This window comes from Petaurus breviceps, unplaced genomic scaffold (genome assembly GCF_028583685.1).
Source record: "Petaurus breviceps papuanus isolate PSGF00001 unplaced genomic scaffold, PetGlider_PUasm1.0 178, whole genome shotgun sequence".
Taxonomy (NCBI): Eukaryota; Metazoa; Chordata; class Mammalia; order Diprotodontia; family Petauridae; genus Petaurus; species Petaurus breviceps.
The window spans coordinates 23361984-23381263 of NW_027185777.1; the positions used below are offsets into that span (position 1 = coordinate 23361984).

Genomic DNA, 19280 nt, shown 5'->3' on the forward strand with positions numbered 1-19280 from the left:
TTATTCAAAGAAGTTACAAAATTGCTCATACCTCTGACTCAGCGTTCCCATTACTGGATTTATAAAAAAATTTACTGAGAATAAGAGCCCTAATTACATGAAAGTATTCACAGAAGCGATGTCTGTAACCTCTAGAAACCGGAAACAAACTGTGTCCAATGACTGGGGAATGGCTGAAGAAAGTGTAGTTTGTGAATATAAATGACTATCAATTTATCACATAGAACAACAAATGATTCAGACATCTGAGTACACTTGTATGATGCAATAGAAGAGAATAAAGCTGAACTAAAACAAAAACATGCATTATTATGCAAATGAAGACAACTTTAAAAGGCAACAAAATCCAGCTCAAAAACCACTGGACATCACTGGACTAGCTTATAAAGCACAGACCCTTTTAATAAAGAGAGAACTACTCAAGAGCCAAGCTGTAGGGACTATCAGTCATAATCACTTTTATGCTATTTTACTAAACAGTTTTCAGGGATTGTACATTGTGGATGATGCTATGGGGAGTACATATGCATGATGTATTAAAACAAAATTTATCAATTAAAAACTATAAATTCAATAAAAATCGTTTTAACTAATTCTACCAAATTACTATTTGTCTTGGCTAGAAGAAACTAAAGAAGCAAGATAAAGATGGTAATTTCCAATTATAGGAAATATCACTGCAACATATAATGTACCACCCCAGTACTTACCATGATTAACTGCAAATCTTAGTTTCTGTATCACTGCAAGATTGCCACTTACTCTGTATATCCCATCAATATCCAAACCTAAGAGACAGATGGAGAATGTGTTTGAAATTCCACACAGGGTTTATGCTAAAAGGGTCATTTGTCTCTCCAGGTTGCACTGTCCTGATTTTGAAATTTAATCATTAACATTAGCCTAAAGAAAACTTAAGAGGCAAATACTTTAACTAAATGGATTTTTGGGGGGAGGGCAATTTTTAATTTAAAAACTGGATTTAGTTTGTAAGAAAAAAACTTACAGGTTAATAGTGTGCCAACTTCATAAGAAATAATCTAAATTAATGTTAATAAAAGAGTGTAATTTTAACATTTATTACTCCTGTTCTCCAAATAGATGAGATCAACTAGTCACTGAAGTGCTTGAGCCAGGCACTGTCCTACAGGACACAAAGAAAGGCAAAAACAGTTTTTGTCCTCAAGAAACTTACAGCCTAATAATGGGAGAGAAAACATAACAACAATCATGTGTAAATGAGATGTATACAAAAGGAGCTGGAAACAGCCATTTGGAAATTTGAGAATGTCGCTGTCACTAATCATAAATTAAAAATAAACTTCAAAAAATATCTTAATAAAAATTAGGCTGACACCCAAATTTATCTTAAAAGGTAAACGTACATACAAAATATTTGTCCCACCTCCTGTCAGCTGAAAATAGTATCATAGGAAAGATAAGTTTGACTTTCAAATTTAATTAAATCAGGAAACCAAATAAATATGAGAAGGGTTGAATTATTTGACAAAAGAGCTTTTATGATTAGACTTAGACCATTCTTCAAATTTACACAATTAAACCAAACAAATGAAGGCATTTTAAAGCTAATGTATGCATTAGTTTGCCAGGAACATTTTATTCCACTGTTAAGCATTTAACAATTAGGTTGTGTGGGAAAAGTTACTATTACTATTGTCATAATGAGAAGAGTTCAAAGGTTGATGAGATACTGTCAAGAATTAAAGTAATAAGAACTGAATATTTTATATGAGCATGTTATTTCTAATGTTCTATTGGTATAATCAATTAATAGAGATACCTTCAATGTACTGCTACTACTATTAAGCCTAACCAAGATACTTACATATAAAGAAACAAAATCAACATAGAGGTTTATTAAATTTCATAGTAAGTTAAACTATGCTAATGCACTTTCTCCTCAGTAACATGACCTACAGAAACACTCCTCCACAGTTAACCTCATCTCCCACCTTCTTTATCAGAAGTGACTGCCAATTCAGACCCACTTCCAAGGGTACTACATATTCCATAAATTATTTGCTGCGATTCAATACCTATTTGTATTATGTTTAGTTTAAAACAAATGCACCCATGGGGCGGCCAGGTAGCACAGCGAGTAAGAGCACCAGCTCCAGTGTTGGGATGACCTGGATCAAATCCGGGCTCAGACACTCAGAACCACACCCAGAAATAACTGGCCGTGTAACCTTGAGCAAGTTACTTAACCCTTGCTTTAACAACAAACAAACAAACAAGTGCAGCCATAGTCAGGGTTCATTGTTGAGTGCCAAAATGCTTTCCATCACAGAACCTAAATCTATTCTTTTTGCCACTTGAATAAAACGCAAGGCAGGTCAAGATCCTCCCCATCCCCACTTAACAAATTCCCAAAGATTAATGTTCTGTAAAGCAATAGATGGTAGGTTATTTTAATTTAAGAAGCATTTATTTTCCCTACCGTGTTCCTCAACATGCTCGATGCATAACTTTACGAACTTTGGCACTGTGCTGTTCTCTTTCTGACACAGATTTGCAAGATTGGAACCAAACACCTGATCTGAAATACAAAAGAAAAAGGCAATTTCAAAAATAATGCTCTTCCAATAACAAAATGTCAATAAGATCCAAAATCAAGTATATGAAATTAGTAAAATTATGGAAATGATAAAGCTTTCAAAGACTGATTTACTTCATTTTTAAAACTTCCCAATGAAGTTTTCTAATTCCAATCATTCAGCAATAAGACAAAAATCTCTTTTAAGAGTAAAAAAAGGGAAAAGGATCTACATGTACAAAAATATTTATAGCCACTCTTTTTGTGGTGGTCAAGAATTAGAAACTGAGGGGATGCCTATCAGCTGGGGAATAGCTGAATAAGTTGTGGTATATGAATGTAATGGAATACTATCGTGCTACAAAAAATTATGAGTAGAAGGATTTCAGGAAAACCTGAAAGATTTACATGAACTGATGCTGAGTGAAGTGAGCAGGACGAGAATGTCATACTCAGTAATAGCAACATTGTGCAATAATCAACTATGATTCTGACTTAGCACTTCTCAGCAATATAATGATCCAAGATAATTCCAAAGGATTCATGACAGAAAATGCTATTTACATCCAGAGAAAGAACTGATGGAGACTGAATGCTGATTGAAGCACACTATTTTCACTTTCTTTGTTTTTTTTTTAATGATTTTTTCCTTTTGTTCTGTTTCTTTCACAATATGAATAATGTGGAAATATGTTTTACATAACTGCACATGTATATTAGATTACTTGCTATCTTGGGGAGGGGGAAGAGGAGAAAGGGAGAAAAACTTGGATCTCAAAATCATAAGAAATGAATGTTGACGGGCGGCTAGGTGGCGCAGTGAACAGAGTACTGGCTCTGGAGTTAGGAGGACCTGAGTTCAAATCCGGCCTCAGACACTTAACACTTACTAGCCTGTGACCAAGTCACTTAACCCCAATTGCCCTCCAAAAAGAAAAAGAAAAAGAAAAAAAAAAGAATGCTGAAAACTGTCTTCACATGTAATTGGAAAAAATAAAATACTGTTTACATTTAAGAAAAAAATTAAGTTGTGAAGAGATGCAAAGCTCAAACATCAGCAATTTAGATATAGTAATTACAAAGCTGAGTGTAGAGCAAGTTGGGATGTGTTTTTGGTTCATTTCTTGGATTAAAAAAAATTCTGAGTTAATTATAACAAACATGCTTTCCTAGGAAATTCATTTGTTTATTCGTAATACAAATTTTTATATGGATATTTCTGGCATTTTATTTAGGTTAGTCAACTAATTAGTTTAATTTTCTACAAAAGTCTTTTCCACAGTCTCTTCTACGAAATTTGTTTATGTTTTAGCTGGAACATAACTGGGATAATGATGGTGTACCTTTATTAAGGGAGAAAATAAATTACCAAAGACCCAGTCTTTGTTGGAAATTACATAATCACAGACAGAACTAAAATAGAGGTTTAGGTGTTCTAGAATGTAAGATAAAAAAGAAACAGTCATGGTAGAAAACTATTATAATAATAGCAGAAATAAGGACCAATTAAGAATAATAACAAAATGGCCATCTCTCCCAAAGTATGTGTCTGAGGGAGCCCTTGGGGAATAAAGATGGGAGGGTAAAGATTAGGTTATAGTTAGAGGAAGGGATTTAATCTGTTCTCAGGCTGGGAAATTGGGGTTGGGGGTTTGAGGGAGTAGTGGTAGAAGGTTGACCAAGAATCCAAATTCCAGCTGTCCTTTGACATTTGTGGGGATTAGGGGCACAGTACCCCGTCAAGGTGAAAAACTGAGAATAACTCTAGGCCCCATCCCAAACATTTATTCTTAATAATTCTGATCATCTTTAACACATAAGACAAGTAAAGCTCAATGACTGCACCCACCTGCTGTTTCTGCAGGAGACAGATTAGTACAAAAATCATGTAACTAAGTCTGGATGGTAGAGACAAAGAGGAGGGATGACTGTATTCAGAATAGGGGAAATAAAGTCAAAGTACCCCCCACCCCCACCCCAAACACCCAGAAAGCTCTAAATCAGGCTCACCTTTTAGGCCAGGCAACCAATCTAGTGTGACTACAGCTGTTCCCGGCCTCCCTTTCCCAATCTCTTCACCTAATTTGTCCCAAATTCCTTTTTATAAGAATAAACTTTTTAAATTCTAAAATTGGAAATAAAGGGCTTAAAATGTAAATGAGTTTGTACGAATATCTTTCTGAGAAAGCATTACCAGATAATCAATTTGCAAGTTTATCTTGTTGCTTTGAGAACAGGAAGAGGAAGTAAAAGAGAAAAGGACACAGAAAGAGAAGACAAGGAACAAATTCAAATTGGAATTTTCACAGTTCTGGCTATGGTCACCGTATTCATCTTCACTCTGAGTAGTGGAAGAAAAATATGCAAGCGCTTTTATCTTAAGTTGTTGAGAAGCAGCCAACTCTGCTTGGAATGGTTTGATATTTTTATGTTTAACGTGGCTGACTTTTCATAGAGAAGCCTTCCCACCAGGGTATTCTTTAAGGCATAATTGTTTTTCAAATTGTGAAAATCTTTTAAGTGAGGCAACATAAAACAGTCTAAAGCAGGCTAGCTTTGCAACCAGTCATCCTGAGTTTGAATCACAATTTTGTCATTATAAAGTTACAATGTCTCTGAGTCTGAGTTGGCAGTTTTTTCATCTATGGGAGATTAATAACATTTGTACTATTCACTACCTCACAGTGTTGTAAATAAAGTACTTTGTGAACTTTAAGGGGCAGTGTAAATTCAGTTATTATTAATTTTAAGTTCTCATAAACCATATTAACTGCTAATTCAGATGATTGAAACTGGGATTATTAATGTTACTGAGAAAAGAAACCCACAAAAACCTAAAGGAGCCATAAAGTCCTGAGTGGGGGAAGAGAACTCAAGAACACTGCTGGTCTTCTCATTCCTTCCAATTAAAAGGAAAAGGTGGAAATGAGAAATAAATAGCTATGTTGATGATGTTTAAGAATACTTGGCTTTCTCAAGTGCAGCTTAAAAGTCAATTCCAATTAAATCACTGTTTATTAGATAACTGTGATACAGAGAACACTGCTAGCACAGTTAAGGCTTCTGGAATGTTCTCTAGGCTAAGCATGATAATGGGGGAAAAAAAATTGGATTTGACCAATGAGACTTGACCACTTGAACAAATGGAGTTAAACTGAAAGTGGAAGGAAGGGGGAAAAACTATCCAGATAAAAAAATGTGTATTTGGACAAAATGGAATACATCCAATATGACACTTAATAGTTGGGAAATAATTGGAAGGAGAGTCAGCAAGACTGGCTGTGCCTCCGGCTCCACATGTGAAAGTGCAGAGAATGGGCTCTGGAAGGTCATTATGCCCTAAGCTCAGTGGGATGGAAATGGAAACCCTAACTGCAATGTTCCTTACTGAGGGAGGGGCACAACCAGCCATTTTCTCACCATGTGTTATGCCATGCACCCTTCCCACCACCAGACAGATCTAAAGAGATGACACTTTTGAGGGCTTAGATGATGCAGTTTTGGGACTGTGATGTGGGCACCTGCACTGCCCAGACTGGGGAAGAAAGAGTGCCTCGGCAGGAAACCCTCAACAGAGATAGGTCGCTCTCTTATCAAGCTAATTCCAGCTATCGCTGCTACTGGAAGGGTGCTTCACTCAGCTCTCTAATGGCTCCACTCACCATCTTGGTGACTCCCTGAACCCTAACACCCATCCACAGCCACAACTCCTCTCTTTGTCGACCTTCCTTAAAGCAGGACTATCTTATTACTGAATTCCTATTCCTAGCAACAGACTCATTTATTCATTCAGTCACAGAAGACACCTTCTGGAAGTCACGAAGAGAGGTATCCGTGTGTCCATCTATAAGAATTCCAAGAAGGGATAAATGGTGGAGAACATTTGGAGAGGATAAAACAAGCAGAGAAACAAAGTGATGCTGCTGAAGCATAAAACAGAATGCCAGGTCAGACAGGGAAAAAGGGCTGACAAGTTTCTGACAAAATTTGTACAAGGTAAAATAAAGTAAATAAAGAACTTGTTACCTGCTTTGCTCAGAAGTCTAAGGGACAGTGTCTCTCTATGACCCTTTTCACAAGGAGTAGTTAATGATGAAAAGGTTAGGAAAAGTGGTTTTTGTGTAAAAGAACAGACTTGCATTAACTGTAAAAAGTTACTAAGATATTGCTGCTGTCACAGCTGATACATAAGCTCTAATATAAGTAGGAAACGAAGTTTGTTTTAACATACAGCACTAATGTTTGTGTGTGAAGAAAACCTTCAGATGAGATCTGAGCAGTTTTGAGGAGAAAACGATCTGTGATATGAAGGGGGGCTTGAATCTTGTATCAACACTATGTAACACTTTAATTCCATAAAGAAAAAGATCTTTTGCTTATTTAAAACTGAAAAACAAAGATAAACACATTCTCAACAACACCTATAAACTTGTGCTTACCTCTGGACTTCCCAACTAATCCCTCACCGGACCATCACCTTCTGGAGCAAAAAGTCCTTCCTCTTTGGCACGCTTACTTCTATCCACTGTAAACTACTCTGCCTCCACTGCTTCTCCCATAACCTCAGAAAGCTGCCAATCTACTGCTAAAGTCTACCCTTTTTTTCCCTTGAGCTTTTCACCTGATACTCCTTCAATTTTCTGGCACTAAGCAACTGGCTGTACCCAGTTATTTTTTCTAATAATATTCCCTGACTCACAGAATCAAGAGTTGAAGGCTCTCCAGAGAAGGGCAACAAGGACAGTGGCAGTTCACAAAACTACATCTTACGAAGATCAAAGTGAGTGAGTGCACTTGGCCTGGGGGGAGAAAAGACATGAGAGATGTCATCGAGCTTCACTTTAAATGAGAATTCATCCTAAGTATAGTTTGTACACATGTGCACATGCACAGATGTGTGTGTGTCTTGCACTACTCTACTGGAGAGGCTTCAGACTAATGACAGATAGAAGTTACAGTGAGGCAGTTTCACACAACAGAAAGAAGTACTTCCTAATGATTACACCTGTTCAAACACACGAAGTATTTATAGCAGCATTTCTTGTAAAAGCAATGAACTAGAAACAAAGTAGATGTTCTTCACCAGGGAGAGAAAAGAAAACATACATGCCAGAGGATACTTACCAAAGTATCTACATATATAGATATGTACAAATATACGTGTATATATCTATATATATTTTACAGTAGGCAAGGAGGTAAGAGGGCGCTAGTTTGTGCCTCCAAGTCTGTATCCTGGTTGGGGCAATATTATGGCTGCACCACAGATGCTTCCTAAGCTTTCCCACACACATTATACTCTCTCCGGCACAGAGTTCCTAGGTTGGTGATGGATTGAGAACAAGGTGCTACATGCCATCTCTGTTTCAAGAGCTATACTGGGGGACTTTTGGGCACAGAAATTGGTGGATAGGGATGAAGATATGAAAAGTGGAATGTTCCCTGGATTATTAGAGGTTGGCTAACAAAAGGGATTTTGAAGGTCTGATCTATGATGTCTGGGCCCAGAAAGACACTTTATTTATAGGGTTATTACTGAGAAAAGACAGACCCTTTTTGGGGAGTGAAAGAAATAAGGAAATTATTTGGCAAGTGCCAGGTGGCTTTGAACTGTTCTCCAAAGGACTTGTGTTATGTTGCTGTGCTTATGTCTTTCCCCATCTCCTTGGGATTCTACATATGAAATGCTAACTAAAATTCCATAGGAAAGTGGGAATAAACTTTTCCTACAAAAGGATCCTACCAAGGGGATAAAGACCTTACTTATTAACAGAGCTATGTAGGAAAATTAATATATCCATGTGTACATTTTATAGTAAATAATATTTTTTCATTAATCTTTCTCAGAGTGAAGGATAGTATTTACAGTTATAAAATTCTAAAAAAGCAAAATCAGATCCTTATATACATGAAAAGACAGGGGCTATTAGAGGACTAGGGAAGTCAAATTCTGTCGCGCCTGCCTCAAGTATTAAAAGAGATTTGGTTTGGCCAACATGCATTTGCTGAGCACTTTCAAAGCCCAGCTATTCTTTCTCTAGTGAAATCTTATTTTACAACGACTAATTTTTCAGGTGGGCTACAGAGGAATTACTGGGTTCTTATTCCTTCTCCTGCTTTGGTGCTGCACATAACTTTATAATTTAGTTTCATAGCCATAAACACAGCTGAAAAATGTCATGCCTAATTCTCTTTATCTGCAGATGAGATAGAACTACACACTCAACTGAACAAAACAGGTATAGTAATAACAGTTAGTGTTAGTTTAAAAGGAGTTAAATCAGTTTCATTTTTATTGATATAAGGTGCTTAAAAAAACTGGTATATTAAAAAAATGACTTCATTAATGATAAGAAACTGTTGTTTTCAAATACTCATTAAATAAGCTTAGGAAATCTATATACCCTCAAAATCCAAAATCACAACTACATGAAATACAAGTTTGTATAAGTAGGTATTGGCATCAAAGCATGTGTGCCAGTGTTTTGATAACCTTACTGAATTAAGAATTTAGCTAAATTAGAAATTTAGATAAATAAGGTAACACCTGCTAAATGAGATGATGTAAATTTACTAATAATTAGAACAAAATCTATAAAAAGCAAAAATTAAAGGCAAATTTTCAAGAATATAATTTATCCTTAAAACAGGAAATTTGATTTCCATTCTCAAACATCAAAATCCAATAGTTTAGTGGAAACAACACTGGACTCAGAATCAGACTGGACTTCGAAACAGAAGAGATTTGGGTATATGTCCTAGTTTAAAATTTTACTGTATGGGGAATGCTAGGCAAGTCAGTTAAGGTCTCATTTCTCTTATATGTTAAATGTTATAATATCTACACTAAACAGCTCATTAGGATGCTGTGAAGAAAGCATTTATAAACCTTAAAATATTTTATAAATGTGGGCTCTTATTTCCTAGTGAACCTTTTTGTTCAAGTGCTTTCCAAACACCTAAATACCTCAGAACTAAAATTTTCATTTTTTTAATAAGACCTATCATTTACATTAAATTAAAAAGGTTTTGTGCAAATAAAACAAATGAAGCCAAGATCAGAAAATTGAGGAAAAAATTTTATAGACAGTTCATCAGAGAAAGGTCTAAATATATGAAGGACTGTCAAAACTATAAGAATACAAGTCAAAACTATAAGAATATAAGTCATTCCACAAATGGTCAAAGTTACAAACAGGCAATTTTCCAGAGGAGAAATCAAAACAATTTACAGTCATACGATTGCTCTAAATTATTATTGATTAGAGAAATTCAAATTAAAACAACCCTGAGATATCATTTTACACCTACCAGATTGGCTAAAATGACAGAAGAGGATGTGGAAAAACTGGGACACTAATTCACTGCTGGTGGAATTGTGAACTAATCTAACCATTTTGGAGAGCAATCTGGAATTATGCCCAGAACGTTATTAAACTGCCCGTTTGATCCAGCAATACCACTACTTGGTCTGTTTCCAAAGATAATTAGGGAAAAAGGAAAAGAACCTATCTGTTCTAAAATGTTTATAGCAGATCTTTTTGTGGTGACAAAGCACTAGAAATTGCAGGAATACCCATCAATTGGGGAATGGCTAAACAAGTTGTGGTATATGATTGTGATGGTATACTATTATGCTACAGGAAACAACAAGTTCAACGATTTTAGAAAAACATGGAAAGACTTGAGTGAAATAATGAAGAACAAAATGAGAACGAAGACGACACTGTATACAGTGACAACAATACTGTTTTAAGAATGACTTCGGACAAATAAGTTATTTTGACTATTATAAATACCTAAATTAACTTATAAAGGACATATGAAGAAAGATGCTATCTGTACCCAAAGAAAAAAGTGATAAACAGAAATATATACAGAATAATTTTACATATATAGACAGGTATACACACACCTAATTATGTCTAATGGTAGCCATCACTAGGTCAGGGTAAGGGGAAAAAAATTACATGATAATTTTGTTGTATATTTGAAAGGAACAGCAAGCTGTACATAGCAGACAGTTTCATATGCAATCATTTTTTATTGTTCTGTTAAAGAAATGCCTGTCTTATTCTATAAAGATTTTTTTAAAATGACCTATTATATTAGATCTAGATGCCTCATTTATTGTACGCTTTTTAATAACTTAGTTTAGTATTTATTACTGGTTCACCATTTCAACTGAAAAACTATTTTTACATGTGAGACAAAAAAGGCAGTTTTAATGACGCATAGCAGTTGATAATCACAACAGTGAAAACAAAAATCTGATAAAACTAAGAATAAAATTAATTGTGACATTTGGAAATACCCTAAGTCACTAAACAGTATATAACCTCTGATCAAATGAAATAACATGCAAAGCACTTTACAAATCTTAAAGTGCTATATAAATGCTAGTTATTATGATTACTGACCAATTAGGCATATACCTCAAGGAAGTCAAAGACAGAGGGTAAACACAACACACACAAACAGCACTTTTTGTTGTTGCTTTTGAAAATCTAGACACAAAATAGGTGCCCTTAAATTACGGAACAGCTGAATAAACCTTGGCATATAAATATAATGAATTATGGTACCATAAAAAAAGAATGACAAATTCAAGAGCTATGGAAAGACTTGTATGAATTGATACAGAGTGAAATTAGCAGAACCAGTAAATTAATTTATATAATAATCATGTCAAGGGGCATGACAATGAAAAATCTCAGAACTCATGACTTCAAAAGACTAATGATCAAACCCATCTCTCTCCTTTTGGTATGTCACATTTCAACATTTTCTGATAGTTTTGAACATTTCTGAGCACAACTGCATGATCTCTCCTTTTGGTGGCTTGCATTTCTTTTTCTTTGACTTGGAAGCTTTGGAATTTTGGCTAGGACATTCCTCAATTTGGGGATTCTTTCAAGAGGTGGCTGGTGGATTCCTTCAGTTTTCACTTTGCCCTCAGGTACTAACAGATGGCAGTTTTCTTTTATGATTTCTTAAATATGGCATCCAGGTTTTTGTTTGGTCACGATTTTCTGGGAGGCCGACTATTCTTAAAGTAGCTCCCTTGACCTGATTCCTGGGTCAGCTTTTCTTTTATACTAGATGACACCTCCCAAGTTCTAGTGCTTCAGTCCTTTGGTTTTATTTTCATCCATACTGTCTCACTGGATCACTGAGTCCCTGACTCTCCATTCCATTTTTGGCAGGAAGTAGACTACTTTGTTTGCATTTTGTCTTCCATTCTAAGCTCTTTATTTTCTCTCCCCTTTATCCTCAAGATTTTTGACTTCAATTCATTTCATTCTCTCATTCCCTCTCAGTCCATCTGACTAAGCTGTTCTTTTCCTAAGGCTCTCCTGCTTCTTACGTGGAGTTATTCTCTTGTTCAGAATTCACCTCTTGGGCTTCCCAACCCACGGCATTTCTTCACCATATTCAGTCTTTTTTATCTTTACTGGCCTCTCCAGCCTTTGTTTTCTAGATTCTGTCCCACTCTTTTGAATGAGGTTTTGATGCCACTGTTGCTATGTTGTTGAAATTCTGAAAAGGATGGCTGGGTTCTGATTCACCACCCCCCCAACTTTTACATACCTCCCCAGTAAGTGAAGGTGAAGGTAAGAGTAGGCCTTCCTTCTGCAGTCATCCCTCATTTCTGCCTTAGTCTCCTAGTGAAGCACAGCAGGAGTGCACTTTGTCTCTACCCTCTTTTCTTGGTAAATATTGAAAGGAGTTCCTCCTGCTGTATTTTGCCAAGAGGTGGGAGCTGGCTCTGTCCCCTGGATGGCCCCCAATGAGCCTCTTCCTCACCCCTATCTCCTGGAGTCCCTGTACAGTCACCAGATACCAGAGATGGCATTCATTTAAGGCCTTGAAGGGGGCCCTAGGTATGTGTGCCCTGCGCCCTCTTACATCCTGTGCCCAGCTGTCTGTCAGGAGGACTGGGATCAGTCAGGACTTTTCACATTGCCAGGGCTCCCACCCCTTGGCAGAGAGGCAACAATGGACTAGGACAAAGGCACAAATGAGACATGCACCTGGCCAAGTGCTGATTTGTTTTGCTTCACCGTAGACCTAAAAGAGAGGGCTTCCAGTTAGGGGAGTAACACAGGAGAGAATGGTATTTAAAGAGTCCTAACAGATGTAGAAGAAAACTTTTTTTAAGAATGCAGAGAAGGAAAAACAAAGTGCACAGAAGAAAACAAGAAAGTGTGGATGGGATACAAACATGGACCAGATTTGTAACTATTTTATAACAAAATAATTATTGTACTATGTTACATATTTTTAAAAAGATACAAGGCTGATGTTTACAAAAATAATTTTTAAAAAGGCATTTTCACTGATTCATTTCCATTTTTTACTTCAGATGTATTAGCTCTGAGGTCAGCACACTGAGAAACTCCCTTCTTCTACATACCTTTAATATAACCTTTTTCACGTACAGCTTGCAAAGTAGGTCGTCTAGTAAGAAACTTCTTCAGATTTTTTTTCGTTTTCTTCTGCTCTGAAGAATCTATACTCAAAATTTTCATTGCTTAAAGGGAACAAACATCAGTGTTTAATAATATATTAACTTTTTTCCTCAACAAACTAGATAATTCAGTTTGCAGTATGAATGATAACCTTATAGATAGTTAATAAGCCACACTCACTTAATCTAACACAATTTAGTGTGATGCACATAAAACATATCTTCTAACCTGAAATTTAAAAGTCAACTGTCAGGATTAGCCCAAAATTAAATGTATTTGTGAACATTGTCTTGTGCGTGGTACTTTTTGTTTCTGTGTCAGTGCTTGTAGGAAGGGCAAAAATTGCTTTTCTCATCCTCACCAAACTAGTAGTCTTGTTTCACTCAGACAGTTATTGGTATTTTAAACAAACTAAGTATCTTCATGGAGAATAGGACAACTTGGAAAAGCTTAAGAATCATTTCATTCATCACTGATATTTTTAATCACATTACTTGCACATCTGAATTTTAATGACAGTTACGAGAGAAAAAAATTTTTTAAGAAAAATTCCTGAAGATGAGTGACTGTGTATGCCCATAACTGAGAAAGTTGAGAGCATATCAAAAGTAATCCCTGGTAGGTTAGCAACAACTTGCAAAAACAAATCATCCTGTGTATATTACTAGATATTCATGGTGTAAGTAACAAATTCAATGTAGAATATGTATCTAACATACACTAGACAATATTTTCTAATCACTTAATTAACTTTAAAAGTTAAAAAAAAAAACAAACAACCCAGCTTAGGTTAAAGGAGATAGGTCAAATTCAAAATGAGCAAGGCCAGAAGTCAATATTTCTAGGTCACTGCCAATGGTCTTACATAACCTTTACCCTGTCTGTGATCTTTGGATTCTGAAAAAACAGTAGAGGAAGGTCCTAAAGGATGCAATACTAAAGTAACTGGTAATAGGGAAGGTACCTTCCACATCTGGTTTTCCAGATCCTATAAGAACCCAGGCCCATTGTGACTACTGAGTGGGAATAAATGAGTGTTGGCTAAAATTATACTGAATCCCAAACATTACTCAAGTATTTTTAAGTGATTAAAGTTTGGTCACCTAAATAGTATCAAAATATAAAAGCACCTCAATACTTCCTTCTACTGTATCAAATCACAGTTATAAAACGACGCCCTAAATCTCCATTCTCTGAACTACTTCATGGGTGAGTTGAACTTCCAACTAGGTTCTCCGGTTACACTAGTAAACCTTGGATGGCTGAAGACTGACCCAAAGTTATATTATAGTAAAGTCATGGCACAAAAGGAAAAAAAAATTGTTTAATCTGGAGACAATTCAATAACAATGACAAAAATGGGTTGAGATGATTCAAATGAAGTGATTTGGAAAAAATTTATGGAAAATTAAGGAAAAAAGAGGGCTAATATATTCAAGATAATTTGCTTTACAGTTTTTTATACAATTGGAGAATACGCAGCATATTTTTTTTAAGTCGGAGAAGAAAACATAGAGCATTATTAAATTCAGTCATATCAGTTGTGTTCAACTCTTAGTGACCCCATTTGGGGTTTTCTTGGCAGAGCCTAGCTCATTTTATAGATGAGGAACTGAGGCAAACTGGGTGAAGTGACTTGCCCAAGGCCACACAGCTATATCTGAGGCCAGATTGGAACTCAGGAAGACAAGTCTTCCTGATTCCTGGACCATAACTCTATACACTATGGTGTTACCCAGCAGCCCCACAGAGCAATGCTCATTTGATTTAAAAACTAAGGTTTTTTTTAGTAGTTAGGGATATAACTACTTAGGTGATGAGCTCAAAAGAATGAACAAAGACAAATGAGCTTACAACGTAGTTTCTTGGAGTCCTTATGATCCTTCTCTTTGTCATGTTTTTCCACTCCTGGGGAATCTGGTACCTCTTCTTCAACTGCTTCATCACATTCTGTGGCCTATTGATTAGAAATTTCCCATTTACATGTTGATTAAATTTAGAACTAAATTATTTTGCAACTCTAAATGAGAAACAACTGACTTTTCTGCAAACCATTAGTTAAAAACAATTATTGGCTCTATGCATGGATCTTCAAAAATTGTTTTTCCTATTCTAAATAACATTTAGTGTTATTTTTTTTCATAAATGTATGTCTACCATCAGCAGGACAGTTATGGATCAAGTTCTAGTGAGAGGTTTGCACTGATTTATTTCTATATGGCCATATGTAATTGAACAACAGTGTCCAACTATGACACAAACAGGGAGGATGTCACACAATGTTAGTTGGAAAGGACCTACAATTTATCTAGTTGATTCCTCTTATTTTCCACATGAGACAATGGAGGCTCACAGGGTAAAAAAAAAGATGACTTTTTTTTGCCCAAGGTCAAAGTACAAGTTAGTAGCAGAAGCAGACTAGAACACCCCTCATATGTCTCTCTTGGAACCAGTGGCCCCTTCAGGAGCATCATAGTCTTCAAGACCATATTTTTATCATGAAAGAGATTGGAAGGGTGCTATCTTTTTATTTTTTTTAAATCACTGTAAATAATTCATACATTAGTCTTAGTAGTTCTTTCAATGTTTAATAGAATTCACTTGTAAATCCATCTTCTTAGAAAGCTCAATGACTTGTTCTAGCTTTTTTTCCCTTCTTATACAGGGTTATTTAAACAGTGTCTCTTCTTTTGTTAATACTTTTGTAAATATTTATCTATTTCCTCTAAGTTATCAGTTTTGTTAGCCTACAATTGGTCAAAGTAATTTGATAATTTCCTTCACTTTCTCTTCAATTTTTGTAATTTTTTTTCATTTTTGATAAGAAGTCTCGTTTTCTTTCTCTCTTTTTTAAGGCTAGTTTTCTGTTTAACTATTAGTGTAATTTAATTTTTAAAAAACCAGATCCTAGTTTTATGTATCAATTCAATGATTTGAGCTTTCAATTTTATTAATCTCTCTCTCTCTTTTTAAGTAGGCATGGATTCGAGGAAAGCTTGGGCCTAGCTTGCACAGGGCAGAGAGTGTTTTACTAGATCTGCCTAGAACATTCCACATTCACTCTCCTATAGCCACAAAACTTGGGCATGGCTCAAGCTTGGTGGGCCTGGCCATCTTGGAGCTCAGATAAAGGAACGATGGGGCTACCTGGAAGGCTCCAGGGGCAGCTGCCTGTACTTCAGCCTCTCTACCTGGCTCTCAATCTGCTTCAGCAGCTTGTCTATTGCAGGATCTCTACAGAACTCTTAGGGTCCCTTCGTGGATTCTGGGCTGAATGAGGGTCTCTAGCTGATTCCCTCTATGGCCAAGTAGAGTTCACTTCTCTAAAGTTTGATGGAGTGAGCGTTTGCAGGGGATCATAGCACACCACCATCTATCCACAGTCCTTCTGCACATTACTTCAATGCTATAGTCAACTACTTCTTTGGTTATGAGTGACCATGTAAATGTATTTAGAACATTGATGAGAATGATAATACATTCTCTGGTCTCTGGGAACTCCTGAACTAAATGGCAAATGTTCTCACACCTTTCTTTAGCAAAATATTCACAATATAAAAATATTGTCCAGTTACAGCAGACATAGAATCTACGTGCACTGAGGAGTAAAGAGTGGCAAAGGGATGCTAGAGAGGAGAGTAAATCAATTTTTAAGTTATAACTTGCATAAATGAAATACGTACCTGATTACTGATGGTGCAATTAAGAACTTTAATCCAATCATTCATAAGAGTGTCATTGTCACACTGAATTAACAGTTCAGTTCCTTGACGTGTTTTTAGCTTGAGAGAGAAGGCATGTACAGCTAAATTAGTATTTGTAAAATATGTAAAACAGTTTTTAAAAACAACTCATGCTTTTATGTTAAGCACCTCCATTTTTGTCTCTTTCCCCAGTGTTTCTCCAGCACGACAGGTGTTTAATATTTGTTGATTAACTGATGTTATCTAAGAAAATTAAAAGATAAGAACTATGGATTTTTAAAAGGCTAGAAGAACTATATTAATTTATTTTTAAAGATTAAGGTATTCTACATAAAGTTTCTTTTTGTAGAAATTTATGCCCTGCTATGTTATTTTATAGTTCTGACAATCATGTCTGCTAATATATTGACACTGTTCATTCTATAAAACCTGGGGTAATGATACAAGTTTGAGAATTAAGTATTCAATCTTTTTTTTGCATATATACCAAGATATTTGTTTAGGAACACAATATTAGGCTACATATAATGTCAGCATGTCTTTGTTTTAAGAATGAGAAATAATCGGGGCGGCCAGGTAGCACAGCGAGTAAGAGCACCGGCTCCAGTGTTGAGAAGACCTGGATCAAATCCGGGCTCAGATACTCAGCACCACACCCAGAAATAACTGGCCGTGTAACCTTGAGCAAGTTACTTAACCCCTATTGCTTAAAAAAAAAAAAAAAGAATGAGAAATAACGCATGTGAATTTGTAAAGAAATAATAGTCTATGACACACTAATGTGTTGAAAATTTAGAAAGGATTTAGAAAGCCTAAATAATTATCCTTTTCTTTTAAAAATGGATCAAGATCTTGTGACTGTCTTAATGAATTATTACATACAACAGAACACAGTAAAATATCAAATAACTTGTAGAAAGGCTACTAAATTGAGTAATTCAGATCTAAAATAAGATACTATATTTAGTAAGAAGCTGAAGAAATAAGAATCAATGCCACATTAATAATTTAGTACTATGTTCTTCCTTAGAAAGTCTGAAGGGAAAATTTGTAGATGCTAAATTCCACATTTCTCACTGGGTGCAATCCTGACCTTTCAGAAGTAATGCTGACAGTGACACCATTTCTCCTGGAGTGGATGGGGGTCAATATTCAGATCATTCTCTCCAATTATCTCTTTATAGAACAGCATCAAATAATAGGTATCCAAGTCTTGGTTAACCATACTGGAGCATTCCTTTGTTTACTGTTAGGTTTTTGTTATTGTTTCTGTTATTGGTGGGGTGAGGAATAGGACCATAAAAGGGTGGTAGTGGTATAAGTCTCCCACAGAAGGGGTCTCAATAAAGAATGAATCAACAATTTATGTAAGTCCAAGATTTTGACACCATAAGTTCTTAAAAAATTGGAGTACTGCTCAAAATAAAACATTCACACAGGAAAACAACATTAAAAAGAAGACTAGAACACTATCATTTTCCAAGTAACTTTTAAAAAAGACAGGTCTATAACCAAGGAGGTAAACTGTACTTAGAAAACATTAAATTACCTCATATACATTCTTTTTGCTGGACTTCTCCTTTGAAGCCAATTCAATCGTTGCCCCTTTTAGGTCCACAGTGAACTCTGGCTTAGACTGATTACTCCCAAACTTCAATTTAGAAAAAGAAAAACACAACTTTTATGCAGTAGCTCATTTACCTTTTTCCATCAGGTTTTCTTTCAAGTTCCCAATACTATTAATAAACAAGGAAGCATAAGAAATATCATTTCTTTTAAGACTGGAAATCACTGAAAAGTACTGTTCCTAGTTATAGGTTTTACTTGTTAGTACTATAAATCTCTGAGTAAGATGGTCAAAACCAAACTGAGATATAAAAAACAAGATCAAATTAGTTCTAGGAAAGCTGGAAAAAGCATTAGTCTAAAAAACTTATCAACAAAAAACAATACATTAAAAATGAAATACATAAATGTTCTCCTATATTAAAACTTTAAAACAATTCCAGAATTAAGTCAATATATTTATTATTTTTGAAACTGGTCATTCCAGAAAGCCTTAATTAAATTACAAATTCTCCTCTTCCACTACTTCGAAAAATTCTCTAAGGTTTTCTATACTGGCAAGGGCATTTTTCCAGACACACTGAAACTTTGTTTTTCTAAAAAAGAAATTCCCTAAATTTTCACTAGATTAATCCAAACTCTTGAAGGTCATGATGATAATCCAAATAATGGTAAGGCAATTATTGTTTCTTTAAAAAAAATATATTACTGATGCTAAAACAATTTATAATAAAATTATTACCCTACATGTAATTATTCAGACCCTGAATCTGAATTAATTCACACGGGTGGTTTGGGTTAGAGATCCATGCTTCTTTTATGACAACTTAGGAAGCATGCAATTATACAAATTCATTCATAAATACGACTATTAAGTCAGACATGAATATTCTAGATGCCAGTTTTTGTTCATCTTTTAGTACAAGCTGACAGTCATTTATTTTACAATGCGTTAGATGTGTTGTCAGTATCCTTGTACAA

At 35.4% G+C, this 19280-nt stretch overlaps 1 protein-coding gene across 11 annotated transcripts in view; it reads right to left on the bottom strand.

Annotated features, from left to right (window-relative positions):
- The window catches only part of ARHGAP12 (Rho GTPase activating protein 12), a 164180-nt gene that overhangs the window by 3506 nt on the left and 141394 nt on the right, over window positions 1-19280 (bottom strand). For all 11 annotated transcript variants that reach the window (XM_069086451.1, XM_069086458.1, XM_069086457.1 and 8 more), the window contains 6 exons: window positions 18283-18384; window positions 16713-16811; window positions 14884-14986; window positions 12975-13091; window positions 2462-2560; window positions 711-788 (listed from right to left, as the gene is read on the bottom strand). In XM_069086451.1, coding sequence (XP_068942552.1) covers window positions 711-788; window positions 2462-2560; window positions 12975-13091; window positions 14884-14986; window positions 16713-16811; window positions 18283-18384 — 598 coding nt within the window. The remainder of the gene's footprint in view (window positions 1-710; window positions 789-2461; window positions 2561-12974; window positions 13092-14883; window positions 14987-16712; window positions 16812-18282; window positions 18385-19280) is intronic.